This window comes from Nelumbo lutea, chromosome 1 (assembly GCF_056320005.1).
Source record: "Nelumbo lutea isolate HS-2025 chromosome 1, American lotus-T2T, whole genome shotgun sequence".
NCBI classification, from domain to species: Eukaryota; Viridiplantae; Streptophyta; class Magnoliopsida; order Proteales; family Nelumbonaceae; genus Nelumbo; species Nelumbo lutea.
In genome coordinates this window covers 9,060,915-9,087,342 of record NC_142684.1, presented here as the reverse complement: position 1 = coordinate 9,087,342, position 26,428 = coordinate 9,060,915, and the positions used below count along the sequence as shown (strand labels likewise).

The 26,428-nt window shown below is 41.4% G+C and overlaps 1 protein-coding gene across 1 annotated transcript in view; it reads right to left on the bottom strand.

The window, feature by feature from the left end:
- The window catches only part of LOC148873431 (2-alkenal reductase (NADP(+)-dependent)-like), a 51,173-nt gene that overhangs the window by 1,360 nt on the left and 23,385 nt on the right, over positions 1–26,428 (bottom strand). The window contains exons 3-4 of the mRNA XM_088964051.1: positions 8,650–8,816; positions 7,927–8,009 (exon numbers count right to left, since the gene is read on the bottom strand). Of these exons, the coding sequence (XP_088820177.1) occupies positions 7,927–8,009; positions 8,650–8,816 (250 nt within the window). The remainder of the gene's footprint in view (positions 1–7,926; positions 8,010–8,649; positions 8,817–26,428) is intronic.

Here is a 26,428-nt window from a genome sequence, read left to right as displayed (position 1 = left end):
TTTGACTTCCTGTGTGAAAGCATTGAGGGTTTGAAAAGAACTAGAAAAAAGGGCTTACTCTATAAGCTTGATCTAGAAAAAGCATATGACTTGGCACATTGGTCCTTGGTGGAGGTGATCAGAAACTTGGGATTTGGAGAAAGGTGTAAATGGATTCGGAGTGGCTTAAAGACTAGCTACTTTTCAATCTTGGTGAATGGAACCGTAGTGAATCACTTTCTAGCTCTTAGAGGAATTAGACAAGGAGACCCCCTTTCCCCCTTCATTTTTATCCTCGTTGTAGATGTGCTTGGGAAGCCAATTTGTAGAGCTGACTCTATAGGTTTGGTGAGGGGATGGAGAGTGGGCAGGAACAGATTACTTGTCACCCATATACAATTTGCTGATGACACTGTTTTGTTTTACGAGGGAAATGATCTCAGATGGGTAAGAAATTTGAAGTTAGTGGTTTAACTCTTTAAGAGGATGCCAAATTTAAAAATCAATTTCAACAAGAGTTGTGTTGTGGGAATTAATATGGTTGAGAGGGAGATGCCGAATTGTGCAAATATTTTGGGCTGTGAGGTTTCTCAATGGCCAATGAATTATCCGGGCCTTCTTTGGGAGATAACCTGAGAAACAACAGGTTTTGGAACCCTATGGTCAACAGATTCACTAAGATATTAGCCTCTTAGAAGAAAAATTGTTTATCTTTGGGTGGCAAAATCACTTTGATAAAGTCAACTTTGGCCAATTTGCTTGTTTACTTTTTTTGGAACCCTATGGTTGACTGATTCACTAAGATATTAGCTTCTTGGAAGAAAAACTATTTATCTTTGGTGGCAGAATCACTTTGATAAAATGAACTATGGCCAATTTGCTTGTTTACTTTTTATCTACGTTCAAAATCCTAGAGGATGTGAGGAAGTCCCGAAAAATTGCTGGGAGATAGTTTGTAGGAGTAGGACTTGTGGTGGTCTAAGCTTGGCTTAAGAGTTAGGAACTATTTAGAAGAGAAATATGGCTCTCTTGAGTAAGTGGTTATGGAGAGTGCCAATAGACAAGGACAAAATGTGGGCCAAGGTGATCTTAAGCATTCATGGGTTGTCACTTGAGGGTTCGGATGTGGGAACATGTTTGGGTAGGTGACTCACCTTTAAAACATCAATTTCCTTCCTCATACTATATTCAAATTCTAAGAATGAGCCTGTGTCCACTTTTTTGGTTCATTTTCATTTGGAATCAAGTTTGATTGGGATTTGGGATTTAGGAAGAGTTTCAGAGATTCAGATATGGACAATGTCTTGGCCTTAATCCACTTATTACAAGGGCTGTTCTTGGACACAACTAAAGTGGATAGTAGGATTTGGACTTTGTCACCCTCTTGTGCCTCCTTTTTTAAAGCCTTGGTTTAATCTTCTGACAATCTTGGGCTACCTTTTCTTGTTAAGGAAGTGTGGGGTAAATTGGTTCCACCAAGAATTGGGGCCTTTTGTTGAAGGCCTTTCTAGGAAAGGTTAAAACATGTGACTTACTTTAAAGAAAAAGCTCTTGGTGCTTGTCTCCTAATTGGTGCATACTTTGAGGATAATGATGAGACTTGCTATCACTTATTAATCCCATGCCCCTTTGTTCTTTCTATTTGTGATTGATTTTTATCTGAGTAGTTGTAGGTGGACTCTTCTGCCCAATGTACAAATATTATTTGGTTCTTCTGCTGCTAGTTGGACAAATAAGAGGGAAAAGTACGGCGGAGATGTACTAGAACTGCTATATACTAGACAGTTTGGGAAGAAAGGAATCAAAGGACTTTCCTTGACAAGGAGAGGAGTAGAGGTGCAATTATTGAAGTCATTACTGCTAGGGTGGTTCAGTGGGTGAAATCCATGAAAATCTGGATATTTCCAACAGGGGCCTTGCTTAATAATTGGAAGTGGCTAATTCCGCCCCATTTAAAACTGTAATCAATCCTAGTTGGTCTACGCCAGCTTGTGGGTTTACCAAATTAAACTTTGATGGTAAATTTAAAAATCAATTTCAACAAGAGTTGTGTTGTGGGAATTAATATTGTTGAGAGGGAGATGCTGAATTGTGCAAATATTTTGGGCTGTGAGGTTTCTCAATGGCCAATGAATTATCGGGCCTTCTTTGGGAGATAACCTGAGAAACAACAGGTTTTGGAACCCTATGGTCAACATATTCACTAAGAGATTAGCTTCTTAAAAGAAAAATTGTTTATCTTTGGGTGGCAGAATTACTTTGATAAAGTCAACTTTGGCCAATTTGCTTGTTTACTTTTTATGGAACCCTATGGTTGACAGATTCACCAAGATATTAGCTTCTTGGAAGAAAAACTGTTTATCTTTGGTGGCAGAATCACTTTGATAAAATGAACTATGGCCAATTTGCTTGTTTACTTTTTATCTATGTTCAAAATCCCAAAGGATGCGAGGAAGTCTAGAAAATTTGATGAGAGATTTCTTGTGGGAACTAGGTGAGGAGAGAAAGGACCGTAGGGTTTGCTGGGAGATAGTCTGTAGGAGTAGGACTTGTGGTGGCTTAAGCTTAGCGTAAGAGTTAGGAATTATTCAGAAGAGAAATATGGCTCTCTTGAGTAAGTGGTTATGGAGAGTGCCAATAGACAAGGACAAAATGTGGGCCAAGGTGATCTTGAGCACTCATGGGTTGCCACTTGAGGGTTCGGATTGTTAGACAGTTTTGTATGCCCTTAGCTTCAATCAAAATTGATGTACTTTATGAGTTTATTGTAAATGATTAAAAGTACATATTTGATTCATGTTCCCTTGGTATGTTTCTGTGTATTACCCTTAAACTGGACACTTATTGAGACTCGTGTTAGTTTTGAATGTTCACAGCCAGTGGTCGGTCTGGGGAGACCTATCCTGACAAGGCTGACACTGTGGTGCCACCAAGTCGGTTGGGGTGGCTTGTCTCAGCTATTAGGGTGAGACCCTAGGCACATACAGTGTGGGATTAATTGAATCTTTGAACTGAACCAGATTTCTAGTATTGCCCTGGACCTTGGAGATTGATGGGCAAAACTGGAAAGTTACACCCGACCCCTAGACTCGATTATGATACTGCACTAGGTGTCGGATCGGGCTGTCTTTGATGTACCAATCAATGAGATCCTTAGCGGGGGTCAAAACCTGGGTATGTTGGGACAATCCGAGAATTCATCTGAGTGGGTGATCATAGTGACAGGATCAGCCCCTTTGTCGGACAAAGGTAATGATCGGGGATGCGCTCTCACTGTTGGAAACCAAGACTGCCGGCAGTCGATTTCAACCGTTGAAATTTGTTTTTGTGAAGTATATTTTATATGAGATATAAAAGTATATACATTATGGTTTCTAAAATGTTTGCAAAAGGTTTTAATTCCCGGGATCCATATAAGTGGAGAGTGCAACACTGTTCCTTGCAGCCGAGGGAGAGGTCCTCTCTTGTCGGGCAGTGTATGATCATTAAGGGCTGAGAGGTTAAGTGTAAGACCATTGAGGATAATACCTGATGGGCTAATCTTGCATCTTCCCACAGTCCCTGGGTGTTACAAGGTGGCTTGGCCCAGGGACCACTTAGGGTAAGTTTTGGGCCCATAGAGCCCATTTGATGGGTTTCAGGGGGTGCACTGTCTTTAACAGTGTGTTCGACCAGGCCTTGTAACAAAGGCTGGGCCGAACCCATGTGGCTGATGTGTAGATCAATGCTTGGGTCCCACGCCATACAAGGAAGCCCAACTGGGCAGCAGTTAGGAAGGTTAAGTGAGCACATAAGCTTAATGGGCCTAAAGCCCATTTCGAACTAGGCTATTAATTTAGTTAATTAAAGGGGCGAATTCTGAGATGGATTAGCAGTTAGGATAGGGTCTTAATCCTATCCACTCAGAGAGTCCAGATCTGAATGTGATTCAGATCTAGAAACCTTCTAATAAGATTAGGATAAAGCTAATCTAATCTGCAGATAAGATAAGGGTTTATCCTTATCATTAGAAGAGAAGGCTGATCCAAATATGATTTGGATAAGCACTTCCTAATGGGATTAGGAGCTGATCTTTTCAAGTTAACAAAAGGAAGGAGGGGGCGGCAGCCTCGAGAGAGAGACCAAGAGAAATACATCAAATCCTCTTTAGTGCTGAAATCAAGAAGAGAGAATTCTGCACCCTGCGAATACTCTCTTGCCGCTTCCCTGCTCTTGCCGCCCTGTTTGCCAGTTCGATCTCCAGCTGTGGGAGAAGTCAAGATTGGATCTTGACATCAATTCTTTGAGAAAGAATTGAAAAGGAAGCTATGCTCACGTTCCATCCTGCTGTTTCTTGCGAAGGACAGAGTTCTTGGGGAAGAACACTACTGATTCTGCTCCATCCTGCACTGCGCCATCTTCAGTGGGAGCAGTCTTTGGATCCTTCCTTGGGCGTGAACACCTTCGTTGGGAGATATTGCTTCTCCGTATCAGGTATTATTCTCTCCCATCCCTTTTGGTTCAGATCTGGTTCAGTTTAAGGTTCAAGATTTATCCTTGAAAATATGATTTTCTAAATAGGGAATGTGATTCCCAGTTGAAGGGAGAGAAAATTTTTTGAAATTCGCCCCTTATTCCGCAATCTTTGGGCGTCCATGTGATGGATCTCTCAACCCTTCACGGATGTGGGAACATGTTTGGGTAGGTGACTCACCTTTAAAACATCAATTTCCTTCCTCATACTATATTCAAATTCTAAGAATGAGCCTGTGTCCACCTTTTTGGTTCCTTTTCATTTGGAGTCAAGTTTGATTGGGATTTGGTATTTAGGAAGAGTTTCAGAGATTCAGATATGGACAATGTCTTGGCCTTAATCCACTTATTACAAGGGCTGTTCTTGGACCCAACTAAAGTGGATAGTAGGATTTGGACTTTATCACCCTCTTGTGCCTCCTTTTTTAAAGCCTTGGTTTAATCTTCTGACAATCTTGGGCTACCTTTTCTTGTTAAGGAAGTGGGGTAAATTGGTTCCACCAAGAATTGGGGCCTTTTGTTGAGAGGCCTTTCTAGGAAAGGTTAAAGCTTGTGACTTTAAAGAAAAAACTCTTGGTGCTTGTCTCCTAATTGGTGCATACTTTGTAAGGATAATGATGAGACTTGCTATCACTTATTAGTCTCATGCCCCTTTGTTCTTTCTATTTGTGATTGATTTTTATCTAAGTAGTTGTAAGTGGACTCTTCTGCCCAATGTACAAAGATTATTTGGTTCTTTTGCTACTAGTTGGACAAAGAAGAGGGGAAAAGTACGACGGAGATGTACTAGAACTGCTATATACTAGACAGTTTGGCAAGAAAGGAATGAAAGGATTTTCCTTGACAAGGAGAAGAGTAGAGGTGCAATTATTGAAGTCATTACTGCTAGGGTGGTTCAGTGGGTGAAATCCATGAAAATCTAGATATTTCCAACAGGGGCCTTGCTTAATAATTGGAAGTGGCTAATTCCGCCCCATTTAAAACTGTAATCAATCCCAGTTGGTCTACGCCAGCTTGTGGGTTTACCAAATTAAACTTTGATGGTAGTAGTAAAGGCAACCCCGGTTGTTGCCTTATTTTTTCAGAGTCAATTGGTGTAGGAGATTCACTTAGAGGCTGTCTTGGAAGGTGCAAAAAGAGCAAAAGATCTGAATATTCACCAATTGTTTATTGAAGGTGACTCTAAGCTAGCAATAGGCTGATTAGAAAAAGAGGAAAATGGGCTGTGGGGCTTTGTAAATGAAAGAAAGAAATTTAAGTGGCTAACCTGGGTATGGAAGTGAGATACAGTGGGTTAAAGGAGTCTAATTCCTTTGTTGATGCATTAGCCAAACAAGGGTTGCGAAGGATTCAATAATTTTGGGCTTGTTTCTAATTTTATGCTTCTTTGTGGAGAGGGTTAACAAAGCGTACATCTCCCCTTGACTTTCTATACTTGTATCTCTTTTCTATCCTTTCATATAAAGTTTTTATTGATAAAAAAAAAACACTTTTGATTGATTTAGTGCAATATTATTTGGATAGCATGGATTAGTTGAAATCTTGGTATCACCTGGATAGTTGAGATTAATCCTTTGATCATACAGGACCACTTTAATGGCTTAGATATGTTGATTTAATACATTATTTGGATAGACTAAATTACTTGAAACCTTGGTACATAATTTGGATTGCTGAGATCAATTGACTTATCTTAGGAGGCTATTTTAATGGTCCTGATCATTGTCTTATTTTGTACATCACTTTATTTGGCTTAGGTCATTTAGAAATTTTGGTGCTTTACTTGAATGGCAAGATCAATTGAAACCATGGTACTAGGGCTGTTCATAAGAATGCCCGACCCGACTAAACCGACCAACCCGAGTCGGTCGGGTTTTCATCAGTATCGGTCAGTTTTGGGTTGGGAAAATATATAAACCGATATATTGGGTCGGCTTTGGTTTTCTTGTGTGAAAACCGAAACCAACCCGACCCGAACCGTACTAGTTCGGTAGTTCCTAGTTTGAGTAGTTTCCTACTTAACTATAACTAGTCTTCCACTAGAACTAGAAGGCCCATTAGGCAATTACAATTAGAATAGGCAATCTATCATAGTTTCTAACTTTCTATAATCTCTTACACCAAATAGGCAACCCATTAGGCAATTACAATTAAGACTTCAATTAGGTGTCCTTTTGTACAGGAGTAAAACCGAAACCGACTCAAACTGACCCAACCAGACTCAAACCGACCAGGTCGGTTTGTCCTATCAGTGGGTCAGTTTCGGTTTCCACCTCAGGTAACCCGACCAGGTCGGGTCGGTTGGGAAAACCCCAATAAACTGACCCAACCCGACCCGTGAACACCCCTACATGGTACATTGCTTGGATGACTTGGAATGATTCTTTGCTCTTAGGAGTTAGGATACCACTTTAATAGTTTAGATTTTATGGGTTGATTCTATGCATTGTTTGAACAACTAGTATTATTTGACACATTACTTTATTGGGTTCAGACTTTTATGACACTTTGGTGCTTTACTTGAATTGTTGATTAGTTCAAATCTTGGTACATTGCTTGGCTGATCAAGATTAAATCTTCACTCTTGGGATACCATTTTGATAGCCTAGATTTTTTGTGTTGATATGGTACTTTTTTTTTTGATAAATTGATATGGTACATTTTTAGATGGCCTAGATTAGTTGAATCTTGGTCTATTATGGTTGAAATTAACACACTGGTTTTAAGAAACCACTTTGATGGCCCATATTTTTGGGTTAATTCGGTACATCATTCACTGATCTTGACTCTTGGGGCATGACTTCCATGGTCCATAACTTTTGTTAGAAAATCATGACCAGAAATATCTCTTTTAGTAATATGCACTGCACATGAGTAAAAACCATCAATTGTGAGGAAGGGGTTATTTGCTAATGATAAGAAAGTACAAGGGGATAAATGTCACAAAAAATAGCGTCACACCTCCAAAGTATAGGGGATCCCTGTAATCTACCCTAGTTAAAAATTAATACTAGGGAATAGAAGTGTACCTATCTTTTTAAAAACATGCAATTTTGACTAACAAATGATTAAGGATGTCTCCCCTTTTGGTGCAATAGGTAGATTAAAGGATGAGAAGAAAAAAATGAAAAGGATAATACAAAAAGAACCATGACTCTCATCCTAAGAGGATATGGCTCTTAATACAATAGAATGGCAGAACAGGATTTATGGAGATCATAGTTGGCATAAGCTGCTTTGAGTTGAATTGGGCAATTAGTACAGCTTAACTATTGGGCCGATTTAGAAAGAGATAATAGAATTCATACAAAAAGGTAGTTGTGTCCCACAGAATAATTGTACCACCAAAACTCAAAACAGCAATAATATGCCAACTAGTTTAGCAAAACTTGCATTAAATGTTTAGGAATTTTCTTGCACAAAATGGATACTGACCTTTTCAATGCAGCATCCAAGTCATGCTCTTCTTTGTAGTTGAAAGCCTCATCAAACCCGAGCTTGTTCTTCAATAAATCAACCTTAATTTATGCCAATAGAAAAAAAAAGGAAAGGAAAAAAAAGTTAACTAAGAAATTAGTCTTAACAGTGTTGATAACTAACAATAACCATTTTATGCCACCTTATAAATTACTATTTTTTGTTTGGGGAAATTCAGAAGTACTTTTTAGGAATAAAGCAGGGGCAATTACTTGGTGTAATGATGAAATCTCAGGTGAGCAAGTGTGAGAACATGGGTTCAAGTCAGGCAGCCACCTTGTTGAAAAGAAAAAAGAAAAAAATGAAAATAAAAAGCCAAAAGCTAGGACCATACCCACTCTACCCCTCCCAATACCCTAGATAGTTGGAACCAACATTGGATAATGGCCTTTTTACTTTTAAATGATCAAGCAAAGACCATTCACAAAAAGTAGAAACTAAGATGATGTGCATGCAAAGGGTTGATCTGTTACAACCTTTTGGATAACCGGATTAATATAGTAAAGCATCAAGAGACAATAAAATTGAATAGTTGGAATTATTTGTAACAATCAAAGTGGAGAAAAGGTTACAACCATCAAATTGGGTCTATGATAAAACATTTTCTAGGCACTAGCAACTGAAATGTTGCTTCTGGATCTATTACATTGATATTGAAAAATAATTGAATTGGAGCCTGACCTTTTCCTTGGTTCCAGCACTTCCAACCACATAGCAACCCATTAGCTTGGCAAACTGTCCGACAAGCTGGCCAACTGCACCTGATGCTGCTGATATGAATACATACTCTCCTTTCTTAGGAGAGCAAACCTCATAAAAACCAACATAAGCAGTTATTCCAGGCATACCTATGAAGAAAAAAATAAGGAAATCAGAGTCCTTAACAGTTTGGAAGCAGAATGAAAAAAGCATGTAACCTCAAATTTTCATTCAGATCTGGAAAGATTTTTTCTTTTTGGTTAACTGTAACTCCACTGATTTTATATATATATATATATATATATATATATTTATAATTGGCCTGGTTTTTAGTTTTGTTAACCCAGAACACGTGTTGTACAGGTTCTTCATAGGACCAACAACCCCAAAAGCTTGTTTAGATTATGTTTCCATGGGAATTACAAAATTCCTTTTCAGTTTCAGATTTCTCAACAACAATTCCTTACCCCATTGATCTACTATAAATTTATGAATCATACCATGGATTTTTATATTTCGATTTTATGGTGTATACATGTTCACCTGAGCCTTATTCCTACTACATGGGATCAGCTATATGGTTTATACATGCTATGAACAAAAGTAGATGGTTATTCTATTTTCATCATAGAATGATTATCGATTCTTTTTTCCTTTTTGAATCATTATCCAATAAAAAATCATAATCCAATTAGAATTTCTCAAGTTATCATAATTTGTAGAAAAAGCTCATTGATTCTTCAACTTTAATGAAATAGTAATAGGTCCACTCATTGGCAGACTACTAATACAGTTAGATTGGATGAAATTCAATAGGATTCAAACATTTACTATTGATCCCTATCAATAAGGAACAATTTGAGTGGAAGATCCATATTTTCTTTTAGAATGAATCTGTTTTTATATTATTTTGCACTGTAGAATTCCTTTGCACAGTCCTTTTGTCCAGTTGTAGCAGATTCTTGACCTTTCTGTCATCTGTTTTGTTTCCCTTGAGATGCTTCCATAGACTTATGATTGTTTGTTTTAACTAGTGCAGCCACTGCATAATTTTTGTTAGTCTTAACTAATGCAGAACAGCCAACAACTAAAGCTCTTGTTGAGTATCCAAAGCCAATTGCTTCTAAGTATAGACCTAGAATATTACCTCCATCTCTGAAGATCCCTCCTATACCTGATAAGCCTAAATTCCCAGTGCTACAGCCAGCAAGGTCCAATTATATTTACCTCCTTTATGGTTGTTGAAAGCATTTTTTTTAATCCAAATAATATTTAAATAAATTAGAACGTGGGTTGGCTAGTCTGCTAGCCAAATCATTAAAACTATAAAAAAAAAGTATCCCGTATGGGAGTTCCCTCTCTTTAATTGGAAGGGACAGGTGTCCTTCACCTAGGAGGATGTAGTTACATAACTACCCCATTCCCTATTTAAGCTCAGGGGAAGCTAGGAGACAAAGAGACTCTTCAAAGAAAATTTTCACAAGAGATTCTTAAGAAAAGCAAAGATAAGGAGAGAACAAAAGAGAAAGTGCTCAAGGGAAGGCAGGGAAGGAAAAGTCTCACTAATACAGGTAGAAAAAAGAAAGTCCTATTTGTGAATACTTCCTATATATGTCTTATGCTATGTATCCTTCTTCCTCCCTCTTTTATTTTTACTTTTGAGAAAGGAAATGGACGGAAACAAACCACCTACAGCCAGGTGCCTCTACTTGGTTGATTATGGTCCCTCTTTCAAGACAAAGTTAGGGATTAAACCATCTACAATCTAATTGTTGAAGACTAATTATGGTTCCCTTCAAATGAAAATGAAGAGTAGAGGGGAATAAACTGTAGTCGTATGAGACTACTGACAGCCCAAGCTGTGGTGTATAATCAACAGAAAATTAAGAGGATGAGAGGAGAAAGAGAAAAGAAGAGAAGAAGATTTCGAAAGAAGGATTTCAGAAAAGAAGAGGATGCTTAATCTACCGCCCCCTCTCTCTATTTATATTAATTCTGAAGTAAGGATAACACTGCTTACATGGCAAAATTAAAATCCTAATAAAAGACTAAAAGACTAAAGTCCTAATAAAAGACTAACAACTAATTGTGGACTAACACTTAAATAACTAGTAGCTGTATACGAGTGCAATAGAAAGAGGTGGGGACCACATAATAGTTGTATATGAGTACAATAGAAAGAGGTGGGGACCACATTAGTGGTTTCTACACTCCCCCTCATGTTGGGAATAGATGTTTGTCATTCTCAACTTGCATAGATCTGCTTCTAACTTCTTCTTTGAAACTGCTTTGGTGAGAAGATCAACAAGTTGCATGTTGGAGTTGATATATGGAAGACAAACTTCTTGAGATGCAACCCTTTCCCTATTAAAATGTCGATCGATTTTAGTGTGCTTGGTTCTATCATGTTGTACTGGGTTATGGGGCTATATTAATAGCAGCCTAATTATCACAGTACAACATTAGAGGTTTCTCATAGGTAATACCCAATTCATCAAACAGTGATTTCAACCATAGTATTTCAGCCACACCATTTGCCGTGGACTGGTATTCAGCTTCAGCATTGGAATGAGAAACAACATTTTGTTTCTTACTCCTCCAAAACACAATGTTACCTCCTATAAAGGCACAATATCCAGATGTAGACCTTCTATCATCAACACAACCAGCCCAATTTGCATCTTTCTAAACTTCTATCTTCATGTGATATTATCCTTAAATAGTACACGTCTGCTTAGACACCTCTTTAAATATGCCAATATCCTCTCAACAACAAGTAGGTGGGTAGTTCTGGGAGAGTGCATATACTGACTAACAACATTGAGTGCATAGCTGATGCTTGGTCGTGTAAGACAAAGATATAATAGTTTATCAACTAATCTTAGGAACATAGCTTTATCTTCAAGAGGCTTTTCACCTTCTACACTAATCTTGTGATTCTGTTCAATAGGTGTATCAGCTGGCTTAACACCCAACTTTCCAATTTCTTTTAACAAATCAAGGACATACTTCCTTTGAGAAGCAAAAATTCCATGCTTAGGCCGAGCTAATACCCAAGAAATATCGTAGTTCTTCCAGGCCCTTTACCTCAAATTCTTGATGGAGAAGTTTCTTAAGAGACTCAATTTCGCTGTTATTACTCCTTGTTATTATAATGTCATCCACATATACAACAAGTAGAGTCAAGGAAGTATCCACTTTTTTAATAAACAAAGTGTGATCTGATTGAGCCTGCACATAGCCAAACTTTTCAAGGGCTTGTCTGAATCTATCAAACCAAGCTTTGGGGGACTATTTTAGTCCATACAAAGCTTTATTCAACCAACAAACATTCTTACCTATCTTTGTACTATAAAAACCAGGAGGTAACTGCATGTACACTTCTTCTTGCAAGTCTCTATTGAGGAAGGCATTCTGATAGTGGTCATTTTTGCTACTGGTGCAAAAGTCTCCAAGTAACCTATACTATAAGTCTGAGTAAATCTCTTTGCAACTAATCGGGCCTTATACCTTTCAATGAAAACATCAACATTATGTTTCATAGTAAACACCCATCTACATCCAACTGGTTTCTTCCCTTTGGGTTGATCAACTAACTCCCAAGTATTGTTTCTTAGAAGGGCATCCATTTCTACCTTCATTGCATCTTTCCACTCAGGAATGGTTAGGGCTTCCTGTACTATTTTGGGAATGGGAATATTAGCAATTGATGTAAGAAAGGACTTATAAGAGGGAGACAGGTGATCATAGGACAAGAATTGTAGGAAGAGCTTGTGCTGTCGTAGCAGCTCCAGAACTGTCCTTAGGTGACAAACGTGCTCCACCCACTACGTACTGTAAATTAAGGTGTCGTCGAAAAATACTAGGACAAACCTGCGGAGGTGGGGCCGGAATACCTCGTTCATCAGGGCTTGAAATGTAGATGGGGCATTGGTGAGACCAAAAGGCATGACCAGGAATTCAAAGTGGCCGTGATGTGTTCGGAAGGCCATTTTCTCCACATCTTTAGGGGCCATTCGGACCTGGAAGTAGCCTGACCTGAGGTCTAGCTTAGAAAAGTACTGAGACCTGTGGAGCTCATCTAGCAATTCGTCTACCATCGGAATCGGGAACTTGTCCTTGACGGTTCTATTGTTGAGCTCCCTGTAGTCCACACAAAATCTCCAGGTGCCGTCTTGCTTTGGCACCAACAAGATTGGTGAAGAGAATGGAGAGCGGCTGGGGTGTATGATTCCCTGTTCTAGCATCTCTGTACACTGCCTCTCTATCTCGTCCTTCTTTAGGTGCGGGTAGCGGTACGACCTCACGGCAACGGGTCCTGCCCTTGGTATTAAGGGAATCCGGTGGTCACACGACCGGACAGGTGGAAGGCCCTTGGGTTCTGAGAACACGTCCGAAAAATCGGCAAGAAGCCTCTCCATCTCTACAGTGTGCAAGGCGTCGCCATGGAGAGTATGCACATGTGGTTTTCTTGCTCTCATCTTGGTCCCTTTCCAGGTGACCTATTTCCCATGTAAGTCAAATGTCACGGTCAAGGCACTGAAATCCCATAGGATAGGGTCGAGGGTGATGAGCCACTTAATTCCCAACACTATGTCGAACTTGTCTAGGGTCAGTACAAATAGATCTGCGAGGAATGGTTCAGAATCCACCTAGATTTGGATGCTTCGGCAGATCCCTGGACTGTGAACTCTCTCCCCATTTGCTACAGTCACCTGGAGCCGCGGTCTGTCTTCCATTGGTAGCTTCAGTTGGAGCGCAACCTGCTTGCTGATGAAGTTGTGGGTGCTCCCTGAGTCAACCAGAATCCATACCTGTTTTCCTGCCACCTGGGCCTGCAGCTGCATGGTTTGGGAGCTTTGGATTCCAGTGATGGCATGGAGGGAGATCTCGGGTTCTAGTGCCTCCTGTTCCTCTTCTTCCTCCTCTAGCTCGTCTACCAGAAGGCAAAATAGCCGCTTGCAACGGTGGCTAGCTGAGTACAACTCGTCGCAGTTGAAGCATTGGCCCTTGGCTCGGCGCTCGGCCATCTCGGCCCTGGATAAGCGTCTGATGGGAGGTGTTGTCGTGCTGCTCCCCATGCTAGTTGCAGATCGGGTAGTGTTGCTGGTGAAAGGGCATTGTTCCTGGTTGGCAGCCATCGATGACCCTCCTACAGTAGACCTTGGGTTCGTCCTAGTCGTTGCGGGACGCCCCATGCTAGACGGCCCTCGGCTGATCTGCAGCTTGCGCTCGAAGGCTCGGGCCAGATTCATTGTTGTGACTAAGTTTGGTGGGCTCTGCATCTCCACATCAACTCTCAGAGATTCGGATAGGCCGACTGTGAACATATCCACCTGTTGGTCTGGCCGAACTGAAGAGGCTCTGGCGAGAAGGGTCTAGAACTACTGCTGATACTCCGTGACAGTACCGGTCTACTTGAGGTTAATGAGCTCCCCCAAGGGGTTGCTTGTTAATGGGGGTCCGAACTGGAGGAGGCAATACGATTTGAACTGGTCCCAACTAAGGCCTGGTTCTTCCTGCTCCACTTGGTAGAACCAGAGCTGTGCTTCATCGATCAAGTGGAATGCTGCCAGGCTGACCTTGTCCTTCTCTTTCGTGCACTGTATGAGGGGAACTCCATATGACTGTATTTGGGTATGACTGTTGCTGTCGGGGTGTCGTTCTATCGTTCATCGGAGCCCTCTGCCCGATCTGGGCGGCGACTGTTGTTGGTGGCTGCCCCTTTAGGGCTCCTTTCCCTGGTGGAGAAGTATAACTCCAGTAGACGCTGAAGTTCCCTGACGTCCTCTTTAACTTCTCTTACCTCCGCGTGATTTTCCACGAGATGGTGTTCCAGCTCGTGAACCTTGGATGATAGTTGCTCCATGTCGCCCATGACACTTGGCTCTGATACCAAAATGTTATGGGCCTGGGCGTAGGATCTCGTCACGGGGTGGTTTGTGGGGGAAACTCCTTGCCTTCCCTTGCCCTTCCCTTTGCGAGTTGACCCTATGGTGGCGAACTGAGGGGGGGGTGATTTGTTCAAGAGACCACCCGAACTCTCCTCACTCTTTTCTTGACTGGAAAACTGAATGCTTTATTTCAATTCGTGGCTACTTACATAGGAGATTACAGAAGAAAATTCCTAATTAAACTCAAACTCCAACTTAAACTCAAACTACTAATTACCTATTCCTAATGGTAACACAATTCTTACTTAAGATAGGGGTAAGGATAAGACAAGATAAGGGATAAGAGATAAGGAAGGCTGGAGGCGAGTTATCTTGACGTGTCCAGATAAGGGTGGGCCCACCCCTATGAGCTGTCGTGTGGGCCCCGCTCTGCTGCTACTGTCGGGTGTGTGCGCGTGGCTCGTGGTACTGCCGCCGCGCGGTGCGCGCTGCACGTGGTGCCGCTGCCGCGCAGTGCGTGCGCACTGTGCGGCTGCGCGCGGTTCATGGTGCCGCTGCCGTGTGGTGCTGGTCGTGCACGCGGTGCTGCCTCTGCTGCTGTCATGTGGTGCAGGTGCTCATAACAAACATTGTACCTTACAGCCGAAGGAGAGGTCCTCTCTTGTCGGGCAGTGTTTGATCATTATGGGCTGAGAGGTTAACTGTAAGACCATTGAGGGTAATACCTGATGGGCTAATCTTGCATCTACCCACAGTCCTTGGGTTTTTATAAGGTGGCTTGACGCAGGAACCATTTAGTGTAAATGTTGGGCCCATTAAGAGCCCATGGTGATGGACTCAGGGGTTCACTGTCTCCTACAGTGAATTCGGTTAGGCCTTGTAACAGAGGCTGGGCTGAACCCATGTGGCTGATGTGTAGATCAATGTTTGGGTCCTACGCAATACAAGGATATCCAACTGGGCAACAGTTTGGAGGTAAGCGAGCAGATAGACTTAATGGGCCTAAAGCCCAATTCGAACTGGCTTAATGAGATTAATTAAAAGGAGGCGGTTCTGGGATTTAGATCAACAGAGGATAAGGGATTATCCCTATCCACTCAGAGAGTCCAGATCCAAATAAAGATTTGGATCAGGAAACTCCTAATTAGATTAGGAGGGTTGATCTTTATCTGCATATAAGATAATGGATTATCCTTATCTTTGAAAGAGAGTCCAGATCCAAATACAAGATTTGGATTAGGAAACTCTTAATGGGATTAGGAAAACCTCTCTTTAAGGCTATAAATAGGAGAGCAGGGCGAACCCTCAGAACACAACAGAATTCATCTGACTGTTGAATTCCAGAGAGAGACAACACAGTTTGATTGCACTGTCTCCTTCTATCTTGCTCTTGCCGCCATACCAGTTCGATCTCCACCTGTGGGAGCGATCAAGAAGAGTTCTTAATATTACCTTTTGGCAGAAAAGGTAATATGAAGTCATGCTCACAAACCCTCCATCAGGTTCTTCCTGAAGAATTCGGTTCTTGTTAAAGAACCATCTTGTAGATTCAACTTCATCCTACAACGTGTCATCTTCGGTGGAAGTAGTCTTTGGGTCTTTCCTTGGGTGTGAACACCTTCATTGGAGGTTATTACTACTTTGTATCAGGTATAACCCTCCACTCTCTTTGTTAGACAGTTTTTTGTATGCCCTTAGCTTCAATCTGATTTGACGTACTTTTTTTATTTAGTGGAAATAAATAAAGTGCATGTTTGATTCATGTTGTTTGGTTTAATTCTGTGTAAAACCCTAAAACTGGACATTTATAGAGACTCATGTTAGTTTTAAATGTTCACAGCCGTTGGATAAGTCTGGGGAGATTTATCCTGCCAAGGCTGATACTGGTGTGCCACCAAGTGTTGGGATGGCTTGTCTCAGCCACCAGGGTAAGACCCGAGGCACATGCGGTATGGGATTACTTGAATCCTTGAACCGGACCAGATTTCCAGTATTGCCCTGGACCTTGGAGATAGATGGGCAAAACTGGAAAGTTACACCTGACCCCTAGACTCGATTATGACATTTCACTAGGTGTTGGATCAGGCTGCCTTTGATATGCCATTCAGTGAGATCCTTAGCGGGGATCAAAACCTGGGTATGTTGGGGCAGTTTAAGAATTCATCTGAGTGGGTGATCATAGTGATAGAATCAGCCACTTTGTCGGACAAAGGGTAATGATCGGGAATGCACTCTCTCTGATGGAAACCAAACTACCGACAGTTGATTTCAATCGTTGGAATTTTGTTTTGCAAAATTAATATATTTATATACATATATATATATATATATATATATAATTTTAATTCCCGGGATCCATGTGAGAGGAGAGTGCGACACTGTTCCTTGCAGCCGAGGGAGAGGTCCTCTCTTGTCGGGCAGTGCTTGATCATTAAGGGCTGAGAGGTTAAGTGTAAGACCATTGAGGATAATGCCTGATGGGCTAATCTTGCACCTGCCCACAGTCCCTAGGTTTTTATAAGATGGCTTAGCCTAGGGACCACTTAATGTAAGTGTTGGGCCCATAGGGTCCATATGATGGACTCAAGGGGTTCATTGAGTTTTTCAGTGAATTCGACTGGGCCTTGTATTAAAGGCTGGGCCGAACCCATGTGGCTGGTGTGTAGATCAATGCTTGGGTCCCACGCCATACAAAGAAGCCCAACTGGGCAGCAGATTGGAATGTAATTAGACACTGAACACTTAATGGGCCAGAAGCCCATTTCGAGGTGGGCTGATATGATCACCCATCCTTGGGGCGAATCTGAGATTAATGTTAGTTAAAGGATTGGGCATTTAGCCTTATCCACTCTTGGAGACCAAATTTAAATTAGATTTGAATTTGGTAACCTCCTGATAAGATCAGGAGTAAGCTAACTTTATCTGCAGATAGGATTAAGATTATCCCCTATCCAAATACTGATTTGGATTGGGATAACTCCTAATTAGGAGGATTCTTAATCAAGAAGAAAGGAGGAGAAACCCTAACCAAGAAAGAGAAATATCAGATTTCGAACCACCTTGAAGAGATATAGGATATCTCCTACGAATTGAGATAGGATCTCATTCATACTCCAGAAAAAGAAAAAGGCAGTTCAGCCTTTTCGCCTTTAGAGTTCTCCTCCTGCCGCTGCCATATTTTTTTGCAAGATTAGATCTTTGCAGAAAAAGAAAGTCAAGAAATCTGTTCATGACATTAGTCTTGCAATAAAGACTAAAAGTATTCAGTGTTTAGTGTTTCCAGAGGATTCTTGTGAAGGATCCAGTGTGTAGGACGCACCCTGCTGGTTTTGTTCCATCCACAGCTGTGTCATCTTCAGCTGGAACGGATCTTGGAGCATTCTTTGGGCGTGAACACCAACTTTGGGAGATACTGTTTCTCCGGATCAGGTATATTCCTCCCATTTATCTTTTGGTACAGATCTGGTTTGATTATGGTTCAAGTAGGATCCTTGAATATTGTATTCTAAATTTAGGGAATATGATTCCCAGTTGGGAGAATGTAGGAAATTTTTGAAATTCGCCCACCCATTCCGCAACCTTTATGGCGTCCATTTGATGGATCCTACCATTCTTTCAGTGGTATTAGAGCCACATGTTCGAATCTTGAACCAAAAGAAAATCAGATCTGACCCTACGCAGATGGATAGAAGGTGTTCTTTCAAGATTTGCGCATATTGTTTTCTTTATTTCAAGAAACTGTTTCTTGTTAAGGGCGATTGATCTGAAATTAATTTTTATTAAATCCAGAATTTATTTAGAATTGTTCTTTATTTATTTTGATTTAATGGACTGTTCAAACCTGGAGATCACAGTGCAGATTTGGCGCAGATAGTCTGCGCACCCTTTTTCTTTCTATTTATTTATATTCGATTTGTAAATAATTTTTTTATTTTAGACTGAATGTATAGGATTTGATCAAGAATGTAATTAATAGAAATAGGATTTCTGTTATTTTTTCTTGATTAAAGAAGAAGGAAGAAGAAGGCGGCGCTGGAGATTTGCAGTTGGAGAAATCGCTATCTGCGATTTGCAGTTTGTGAAACTGCAACCCTTGTGATTAACCTCTGTTTTGCAGGTGGTGCGAACAGTCCATAGTTTGATTTGTGATTGTTTGAAATCAAAATTATTAATTTCAGATCTTTCATGAATTAATTCTTGAATTGAAAATCAGTTTTGGATCCTCTCGGACTAGATTGGACCAAAACTGTTTGGACCGAATCTGTGGTTCGATAGGACTGTTTTTCAGTCTGTATTTCTCACACTTGCTGTTCCAAATCTGATGTTCAATTACAAGGATTAATTCGGCCCACCTGTAAAGCCCAGTTTTAAAGGGTTAAAACTGCAAAAGGCCCATTACTGTGAGATGAGCTGTATGGGCCGAACTGCTATCTGCGATTCAGCCCATACACCTAGTAGTCATTAATTGTTAATGACTTAGATTTTAAATGGGCTATTCAATGGGCTTTACAGCAGTTAATTGATTGGATCAATTCCTCCTTTACATGTGATGTTTGGATGTTTGATGTGCTGCGACCATGGGCCATAAGTACTTGGCCCATGAAAACTCGTTAGTGGCTCTTGCGCACACCATGGCTGAATGCACATCATTGCTATGGTGTCCTTCAAGGTCATTGGATGACCCCTCTTTGCTTGGTGGGCCCCACAACCCTGAAAAGGGATGCGTACGGAACCCCTAGCCGATTAAGGCCCACCAGAAATCTGACTTTATGAAAGTCAGTGGGAGCCACTCTGGTTTGACCTAAATTAAAACTAGGGCATAATTTTGTTCCCTCCAGCAAATATGAATGCATGTGATAGGGAGACTCATATGATGGACTCTCTAAAGGCCTTCCGTCATTAGCACAATGATGGGTCTTTTAGTAATGAGGAAACGCACCATAAAATAGGGCTATCCATTTGCTATTGGATCTATTAGAGTGTTTCATAAGATGATAGGGGCGTCATAGACCGATGTGGGAGGGGCTTCACCAGAAAATGGGAACTCTCTCACGGTACCTTGGCGTAACCTGAATATGATGGGTAAGCACTCACTGGACAGAAAGGTTTACCTGAAAACGGCTCTGAACCTTGTCTGACAGAGGCCAAAGGGAAACTCATTTGATGAGTGGATATGATCCGTCACAGAAAGGTGGTGAGGTTATGCAGCTGAAACATTTGGCTTCACGCACCCCATGTGATTTCCCACATTTCCAGAGACATTTCGTTGTCTCCGTCACTGAGAAAGGAGGGAAATCTCAGAGATGAACAAATGGGAATGGAACATAGATTAAAAGTCATATCTATGTAAGTAACATGAATCAAACTAAGGTTGTGGACTAATGATTTTGCTATTTTATCAGAAAATGGCAAACGGTCAATTTGCAAAGCTTCTAGACGATAACAAGCTTAAGGGCCCAAACTATGCCGACTGGTACAGAAATCTTATGCTGGTCCTAACTTCCGAAAAGTTAGACAAGGTAGTGAAAAATCCTGCCTCGGAACGTCCGGGTGATAGGGCTTCTGAGGCCCGTAGGAGGGACTACCAAGAGTGGGAGGATAAAAACTCCCTAGCCCGATGCTTTGTCGTTGCCTCATTAGACAACTCAATACAGAGGCAGTTCGATCAGATCAAACTAGCCAATGACATATTGGACAGTCTAAGAATAATGTATGAAGAGCAAAACCGTTCTACTCGACAGAAGGTCCTGAAATTGTTCATGACCGCGCAGATGACCAAAGGGCAGAAAGTTCATGACCATTGTCTTCGGATGATGGGATACATTAACGAATTTGAAGCTCTTGGATCCGGGCTAGATCTTGGCACACAAGTGGATGCCATCCTCAATTCTTTGCCCTATTCCTTCAATGCGTTCACAATGAACTACAATATGAATAAGCTGAATGTCAGCGTCCAGGAACTCAGCAATATGTTGCAGAGAGTCGAGGATCTACTCAAGAAGGATGAGCCTGTGGTTATGTTTGCTGAAGCTAACAAATCGGGCAAGAAAAAGAGAAAGGCAAAGAAGCCCCAGAAGAAAACTACCAAACCTAAGAAGCAGAAGAAGAACAAGGCATCTGATGTCTGTCACTTCTGCAAGTAGACCGGCCACTAGAAGAGGAATTGTCCTGCCTACCTGGAATATAAGAAAGGTAACATCGAAACTTGTGTCATAGAAACTAACATGTTAGTTACTTCTGTGTCCTGGTGTGTTGACTCCGGGGCTTCAACTCATGCGTGTAACTCACTGCAGGGGTTCAAAGTTAGCAGAAGGTTGAGTGAAGGTGAAGTGACACTATTCTTGGGAACAACTGTAAGTGTTGCAGCAGCAGCAATAGGAACCGTAGAATTAGTTTTTAAAGAAGGAATGCTTGTACTTAAAGATTGTCTTTATGTACAGAACTTGAGAAGAAATTTAATTTCTGTTTCAAAACTGTGCTGATGGATATACTGTTTATTTTAATAATGTGATTACTGTTAAACGGAATAATAAATTCATCGCATGCGGGGAACAAGAGAACGGTCTCTATGTCCTACATCCTTCTCTGGAAACTAACTTAACCGAAACTACGTCGGTCAAAAATCCCAAGAAAAGGAATCGTGATACAGTAAGTCCCACGTGCCTCTGGCATTACCGACTTGGCCATATCGGTATTGACCGAATCACAAGGCTGGTAAAGGATGGTCTTTTGGATTTTCTAACCGTAGAAAATCTTCCCACTTGTGAACCTTGCCTTCAAGGTAAGATGTCTAAGCGGCCATTTGACGGTAAGCCTGAAAAATCTGAAGGCACACTTGACCTGATACATACTGATGTATGTGGTCCCCTGAGTGTTAGGACACGGAATCAACACGTGTACTTCATCACCTTTACAGATGATTTTTCACAATATGGTTACGTGTACCTAATGAGACATAAGTCTGAATCATTTGAAAAGTTCAAAGAGTTCAGACAGGAAGTCGAGAAACAGTTAGGGAGAGAAATTAAGGCCCTTCGATCAGATCGAGGTGGCGAGTATCTCTCTGACGAATTCAGGGACTACTTAAAGGCCAATGGGATAGTGTCACAATTAGCTCCTCCTGCTACACCTCAACTCAACGGTGTTTCAGAGAGGAGGAATAGGACCTTGTTGGACATGGTCCGATCGCTTTTCGTACACTCACAATTACCCACATTCTTTTGGGGATACGCATTAGAGACTGCTATCTACGTGCTGAATCAGGTTCCAACCAAATCAGTTCCGAAAACTCCATATGAACTTTGGACCGGAAGGAAGCCAAGTGTAAGACACTTGAAGATTTGGGGTTGTCCTACACACGTTAAAAGAACAAGTGCGGACAAGTTGGAATCTAAAACCAGCCGTTGCCTGTTTATAGGATACCCAAAGGATTCGGTGGGTTATCTATTCTATGACCCGAGTGAGCAGAAAGTGTTCTGCAGTCGAAACGCCCAATTCTTAGAATCTGATTACATCCTGGACACCCATCGTCAGGAAGTTGTTCTTGATGAGGAGAGCTCAGGAGCAGTGGGAGATGTCCCACAAATTCCAGGTAATGACCAACCTAGAAGAACCACCCGGGTATCCAGACCCCCAGTCCGATATGGTTATGACCAGGATAGTTACCTGGTGGAAACCTTGACTAGTGAAGAGGATCCTGTGACTTACGCGGAAGCTATGTTAGACATAGACTCCCAGAAGTGGGTGGAGGCCATGAGAGGAAGAAGGGCCCCGATGGCAGGATTGAGACCTTTAAAGCTCGCTTGGTGGCGAAAGGGTATACTCAGAAAGAAGGCATCGACTATGAGGAAACCTTTTCGCCCGTGGCCATGCTTAAATCCATTAGGATCCTGCTAGCTGTAGCAGCGTACCATGACTACGAGATTTGGCAAATGGATGTCAAAACCGCGTTCCTGAATGGAGATCTTAGTGAAGATATCTACATGCAGCAGCCGCAAGGCTTCATTGCTGCTGGTCAGGAACACATGGTATGTAAACTGAATAGATCCATATATGGACTTAAGCAGGCTTCTAGGAGTTGGAACATCCGTTTTGATTCTGCAGTCAAAACGTTTGACTTTGAGCAGAATCCGGATGAGCCCTGTGTTTACAGGAAGTCCAATGGGGATAAGATCACCTTTTTGGTGTTGTACGTGGATGATATCCTACTCATTGGAAATGATGTAGGAATGTTGATTTCGGTCAAGGTATGGCTATCACAGCAGTTCTCCATGAAAGATTTTGGAGAAGCTTCATACATACTGGGTCTTCGACTCTATAGAGATAGATCGAAGCGGATAACTGGATTATCCCAGGATGCTTATATTGACAAAATTGTCAAGAGGTACATCATGCAGAATTCCAAGAAAGAAAACGTTCCTTTCAGGCACGGAGTCACTCTCTCCAAGAAGATGTCTCCCAAGACTTCTGAGGAGATTGAGAGCATGAGAGACGTTCCCTATGCCTCAGCCGTAGGGAGCATCATGTATGCCATGCTGTGCACTCGCCCGGACATTGCTCAGGCGGTGAGTGTGGTAAGCAGATTCCAGGCAAACCCAGGGCAGGAGCATTGGACTGCTGTAAAGAACATACTCAAATACCTTCGAAGGACAAAAGAGTTTTGTCTGGTATTCGATGGTAGTTCACTGCAAGTTCTAGGGTATACCGATGCCAATTTCCAGTCAGATCCAGATGATAGAAAGTCTACATCTGGATATGTTTTCACGATAGGATCGTGTGCTGTTTGCTGGAAAAGCAGCAAACAGGGGTCCACTGCAGACTCCACAACCGAGGCCGAGTACATTGCCGCAAGTGAAGCTGCCAAGGAAGCCGTGTGGATGAAGAAGTTCATACACGAATTGGGAGCGATTCCATCCAGCACATCTCCCATCCCGTTGTTGTGTGACAACAATGGAGCGATCGCCCAGGCAAAAGAGCCTCGGGCTCACTCGAAGTCGAAACACATCGAAAGAAAGTACCATGTACTGCGGGAGATTGTTGGTAGAGGGGACGTCCTGATTCAGAAGGTAGCGTCAGCGGAAAATGTAGCAGACCCATTGACAAAGCTACTATCACAGAAAGTGTTTGAGAAACACGTGGAAAGCATGGGACTCGAGCTAGTACCTGATTTGACCTAAGTGCAAGTGGGAGCTGTTAGACAATTTTGTATGCCCTTAGCTTCAACCAAAATTGATGTACTTTATGAGTTTTTTGTAAATGAATAAAAGTGCATATTTGATTCATGTTCCCTTGGTATGTTTCTGTGTAATAACCTTAAACTGGATACTTATTGAGACTCGTGTTAGTTTAGAAAGTTCACAGCCAGTTGTTTGTATGCCCTTAGCTTCAATCTGATTTGATGTACTTTTTTTATTTAGTGGAAATAAATAAAGTGCATGTTTGATTCATGTTGTTTGGTTTAATTCTGTGTAAAACCCTAAAACTGGACATTTATAGAGACTCATGTTAGTTTTAAATGTTCACAGCCGTTGGATAAGTCTGGGGAGATTTATCCTGCCAAGGCTGATACTGGTGTGCCACCAAGTGTTGGGATGGCCTGTCTCAGCCACCATGGTAAGATCCGAGGCACATGCGGTATGGGATTACTTGAATCCTTGAACCGGACCAGATTTCCAGTATTGCCCTGGACCTTGTAGATAGATGGGCATAACTGAAAAGTTACACCTGACCCTTAGACTCGATTATGACATTTCACTAGGTGTTGAATCAGGCTGCCTTTGATATGCCATTCAGTGAGATCCTTAGCGGGGATCAAAACCTGGGTATGTTGGGGTAGTTTGAGAATTCATCTAAGTGGGTGATCATAGTGATAGAATCAGCCACTTTGTCGGACAAAGGGTAATGATCGGGAATGCACTCTCTCTGATGGAAACCAAACTGCCGGCAGTTGATTTCAATCGTTGGAATTTTGTTTTGCAAAATTAATATATTTATATTTATATATATATATATATATATATATATATATATATGTGCGGTTTCAAATTGTTTGCAAATGGTTTTAATTCACGGGATCCATGTGAGAGGAGAGTGCGACACTGTTCTTTGCAGCCGAGGGAGAGGTCCTCTCTTATCGGGCAGTGCTTGATCATTAAGGGCTGAGAGGTTAAGTGTAAGACCATTGAGGATAATGCCTGATGGGCTAATCTTGCACCTACCCACAGTCCCTGGGTTTTTATAAGATGGCTTGACCCAGGGACCACTTAATGTAAGTGTTGGGCCCATAGGGTCCATATGATGGACTCAAGGGGTTCATTGAGTTTTTCAGTGAATTCGGCTGGGCCTTGTATTAAAGGCTGGGCCGAACCCATGTGGCTGGTGTGTAGATCAATGCTTGGGTCCCACGCCATACAAAGAAGCCCAACTGGGCAGCAGATTGGAATGTAATTAGACACCGAACACTTAATGGGCCAGAAGCCCATTTCGAGGTGGGCTGATATGATCACCCATCCTTGGGGCGAATCTGAGATTAATGTTAGTAAAAGGATTGGGCATTTAGCCTTATCCACTCTTGGAGACCAAATTTAAATTAGATTTGAATCTGGTAACCTCCTGATAAGATCAGGAGTAAGCTAACTTTATCTGTAGATATGATTAAGATTATCCCCTATCCAAATACTGATTTGGATTGGGATAACTCCTAATTAGGAGGATTCTTAATCAAGAAGAAAGGAGGAGAAACCCTAACCAAGAAAGAGAAATATCAGATTTTGAACCACCTTGAAGAGATATAGGATATTTCCTGCGAATTGAGATAGGATCTCATTCATACTCCAGAAAAAGAAAAAGGCAGTTCGGCCTTTTCGCCTTTAGAGTTCTCCTCCTGCCGCTGCCATATTTTTTTGCAAAATTAGATCTTTGCAGAAAAAGAAAGTCAAGAAATCTGTTCATGACATTAGTCTTGCAACAAAGACTAAAAGTATTCAGTGTTTAGTGTTTCCAGAGGATTCTTGTGAAGGATCCAGTGTATAGGACGCACCCTGCTGGTTCTGTTCCATTCACAGCTGTGTCATCTTCAACAGGAACGGATCTTGGAGCATTCTTTGGGCGTGAACACCAACTTTGGGAGATACTGTTTCTCCGGATCAGGTATATTCCTCCCATTTGTCTTTTGGTACAGATCTGGTTTGATTAGGGTTCAAGTAGGATCTTTGAATATTGTATTCTAAATTTAGGGAATATGATTCCCAGTTGGGAGAAGGTCGGAAATTTTTGAAATTCGCCCACCCATTCCGCAACCTTTATGGCGTCAAGATTGATCAGGTATATTCCTACCATTCTTTCACTCTTTTGATTTCAGATCTGGTCTAGTTTGGGTTCAAGATTGATCATTAAAAATGTAGTTTTCTAAAATAGGGATGTGATTTCCACATGGGAGAGAGAAATTTTTGAAATTTCGCCCAACCTTCCTATAGTGTTTGGCCATCCATATGATGGATTTCTCATCCCTTTAGTGGTATCAGAGCCAGGTTCAAATCTTGAACCAAAATTAACCAGATCTAGAACCACGCAAATGGCAGAAGGCGTTCTACCCAATTTGTGCAAATTAGCGTTTTTAGGAAATTTGTTCCCAAATTTTGGGCGATTGATCTGAAATTAAATATTTATAAATCTGAATTATATTTAGAAGAATTGTTCTGCATATTTTTCTTGATTTTTGGGTTCGTATAGCGGAGATCGAAATCTTTAATGGTGCAAGAAATCTGCACACCTGCTGTTCTTTTTCATTCTTGGTTTGTAATTAATTATTTTTAATTTTTAGACGGAATGTGTAGGAATTTGATTTTGATGTAATATTAATAGAAATT